The 2,400-nt window shown below is 44.3% G+C and overlaps 1 protein-coding gene across 2 annotated transcripts in view; it reads right to left on the bottom strand.

Moving 5' to 3' along the window:
* Positions 1-1,462: 1,462 nt before the first annotated feature.
* pxylp1 (2-phosphoxylose phosphatase 1) overlaps positions 1,463-2,400 on the bottom strand; it is a 20,238-nt gene continuing 19,300 nt past the window's right edge. Inside the window, exon 7 of one of the 2 annotated variants that reach the window (XM_025055047.1) lies at positions 1,463-2,353. In XM_025055047.1, coding sequence (XP_024910815.1) covers positions 1,473-2,353 — 881 coding nt within the window. In that variant the 3' untranslated portion in view covers positions 1,463-1,472. Of the gene's footprint in view, positions 2,378-2,400 lie in introns of both variants that reach the window. The other variant, XM_025055048.1, reaches the window with a different exon arrangement.

Here is a 2,400-nt window from a genome sequence, read left to right as displayed (position 1 = left end):
TGACGTATCCATTTTTAAAATAATGTTAAATTCAGCATCAAAACTTCCAGTTTCCCTTTTATCTGAAAAAACATTTACAGTCGCACTGTAGTGTGGAATGTAGGAATAAAGTGGCTCAGTGCCGAAAAAAACAGGATGTGTGTGTGTTACTATGAGGACACCACAGTACATATCAAAGAGATGATCAGCCGTTGACAGTTAACATTACAGGATAAGACTATGAAAATGGGAAATGTCTACTGTCAGACTACAGTTATAAGGTTACCTGTGTAAAGAAAAAGAAAAGAAAAAACAGCATTTGAATTAATATTTTCTTGAGCAGATCTTTTGAAAAATGTTATAATTGAGAATCAATAAACAACCAGAAAAATAGTTTCATATTTGAGTATTTTCCTTGTTAACGTATATTATTTTTTGTAGCTTCTATAGAATTTACCCAACAGCATCTCAGTGCATTTAGGCATTAAGAGGTACGATTTATGTGGCTTTGAAAAATTGCGAGGTTCTTGGTTTCCATACAGCGTTGTGCAGGGTTTACCAGTGATTTGTGATACTCTTTGTAAATACCTGATTGGCTCCTGATGACCAAGGTAAACTGATCTGAGCTGAAAGACAAGCAGTTCCTCAAAAACATTTGTTACAAGCACATTCCTTCAAAGAGATCTTCTGCATGCCAGACATGGCCATAAATTGAGCTACACTAACCAAACCCGACACTAGGTGTCCCTGTAGCTGAGCTAAGAACAGAAAACTGAAATAACCAAACAACCACAGTAGTCTGGATTTCAGATGCTGTGTTCATCTGGTCTGATCAGGACTTGTGATGTAAACAAGGAAGGATCTGGTGCCTGGTATCTGGCCACACTTGTGAGACTAACCTAGACTAACCTGAGTATTGTTACTGACCAGCTGCACCACAGGAGCTCCGATTCTACTGCATTTTAATGACCTCCACAGACACTGGATCTCAAACCAATAGAGCATCTTTAGACTGTGGAAGGATGGAGATTTAAACCACAATTGTGTAGCAAATCTGTGGAAGGATGGAGATTTAAACCACAGTTGTGTAGCCAACAAATGAAGAACAACAATTCATGTTAATGTGGAACAAAACTATGCCACAAAAACTTATGGCCGAGCACTTGTACCTGCTGAATGAATATTACATTTAAGACTACTGAAATAATTTAATAACCTTTAAGCTTTCAGTTCTCCATGAAAAGTAATGTTTGTTAAATGTGTACTCCCTAAAAGAGAACTCTAAATCTGCCTGATATTAGTTTGTGTAAAATGTGTTTGCTGTTCACTTTGTGCTCATCAACAGTAAAGAAGTAGAGTAAAAATATATTTGGGAATTTTAAGACACTATCAACGGCATAAAAGTGCAACAGCTTCAAAAGTGGAATCTAGCAAAATGTGGATGTATCAAAATGCTGCGTTATTTCTTCTTCTTCTTCATTTCTGTAATTCTGTCAACCAGTGCGTTTGAAACACGCCCCCTGGTAGGAAGTGGCATTGACAACACTGAACATGTCTCTCCTGACAAAAGACACAAAGTTCTTCAGAGGACAGAGAGGCTGATGGACGTGGCGGTCCTGTGATCGACAGAACGTGGTGTGAAATGTGACATCTTCGCCGTTGTACAGCACCCTGACGAACGGTTCCCCATCTTTGACTTTGCCACCTTTCTTCTTCTGCTGCTGCTGCGGCTGTGCTGGCGACGGACTCTTCCACAGCTCAAACACCACCCTGGCTGCAAAACGCGGGAACCTGGCTTCCTCCAGGCCCAGAGCGCTGAGCAGCGGGGCCATGGTGACGTCATGAGCAGAAGAGAGGGTGAAGATCTCTTCACCAGTTGCTCGCGGCTGCCGACCGGCCTCGCTGTTTTTGGCAACGCGCTCCAACTTAGATGCAGTTCGGTTGAGGTAGGGGTACATAGCCAGGACCGCGTACTTATGGTACAGCCCCGCTCTTCTCTTATCCACCTCGTCGTTTAGCTGGTGCCGGCGAATCGCAGTAAACTGTGCCATTGTGAGACATCCTGTGCTGTCCCCTGTAGTCACGCAAGGGAAGGACAGGCCATGGCACAGGTGGCACAGCAGGGAGTCTATAGGGTTTGCAGCTCGCAGCTGGCGAGTGGGAACACCCAAAGTCCGCGCCATGTCAACGTAAGTTCTCTCCAACTCAGCATTTGCAACTCGGAGCTGGTACTGCCTCCTCTGTTCTTCCTCCAGGTATCGGTTCCTGGATGGACAGTCACAGGCTGCGCCGCAGAACAGCGTGCTCCACTGATGACGCACGGTCAGCTTCGTCCAATCAAAGTCGGGGAGGAAGCCATGGAGAAAGGCTAAACCACTCTGGAGGGTCCGACTCTTACCTGTGGTCTCCCACCACAGCTGA

This window comes from Cynoglossus semilaevis, chromosome 4 (assembly GCF_000523025.1).
Source record: "Cynoglossus semilaevis isolate Cse_v1.0 chromosome 4, Cse_v1.0, whole genome shotgun sequence".
Lineage (NCBI taxonomy): Eukaryota > Metazoa > Chordata > Actinopteri > Pleuronectiformes > Cynoglossidae > Cynoglossus > Cynoglossus semilaevis.
The sequence above is the reverse complement of the archived record's forward strand: the minus strand, read 5'-3'. Positions and strand labels throughout refer to the sequence as shown.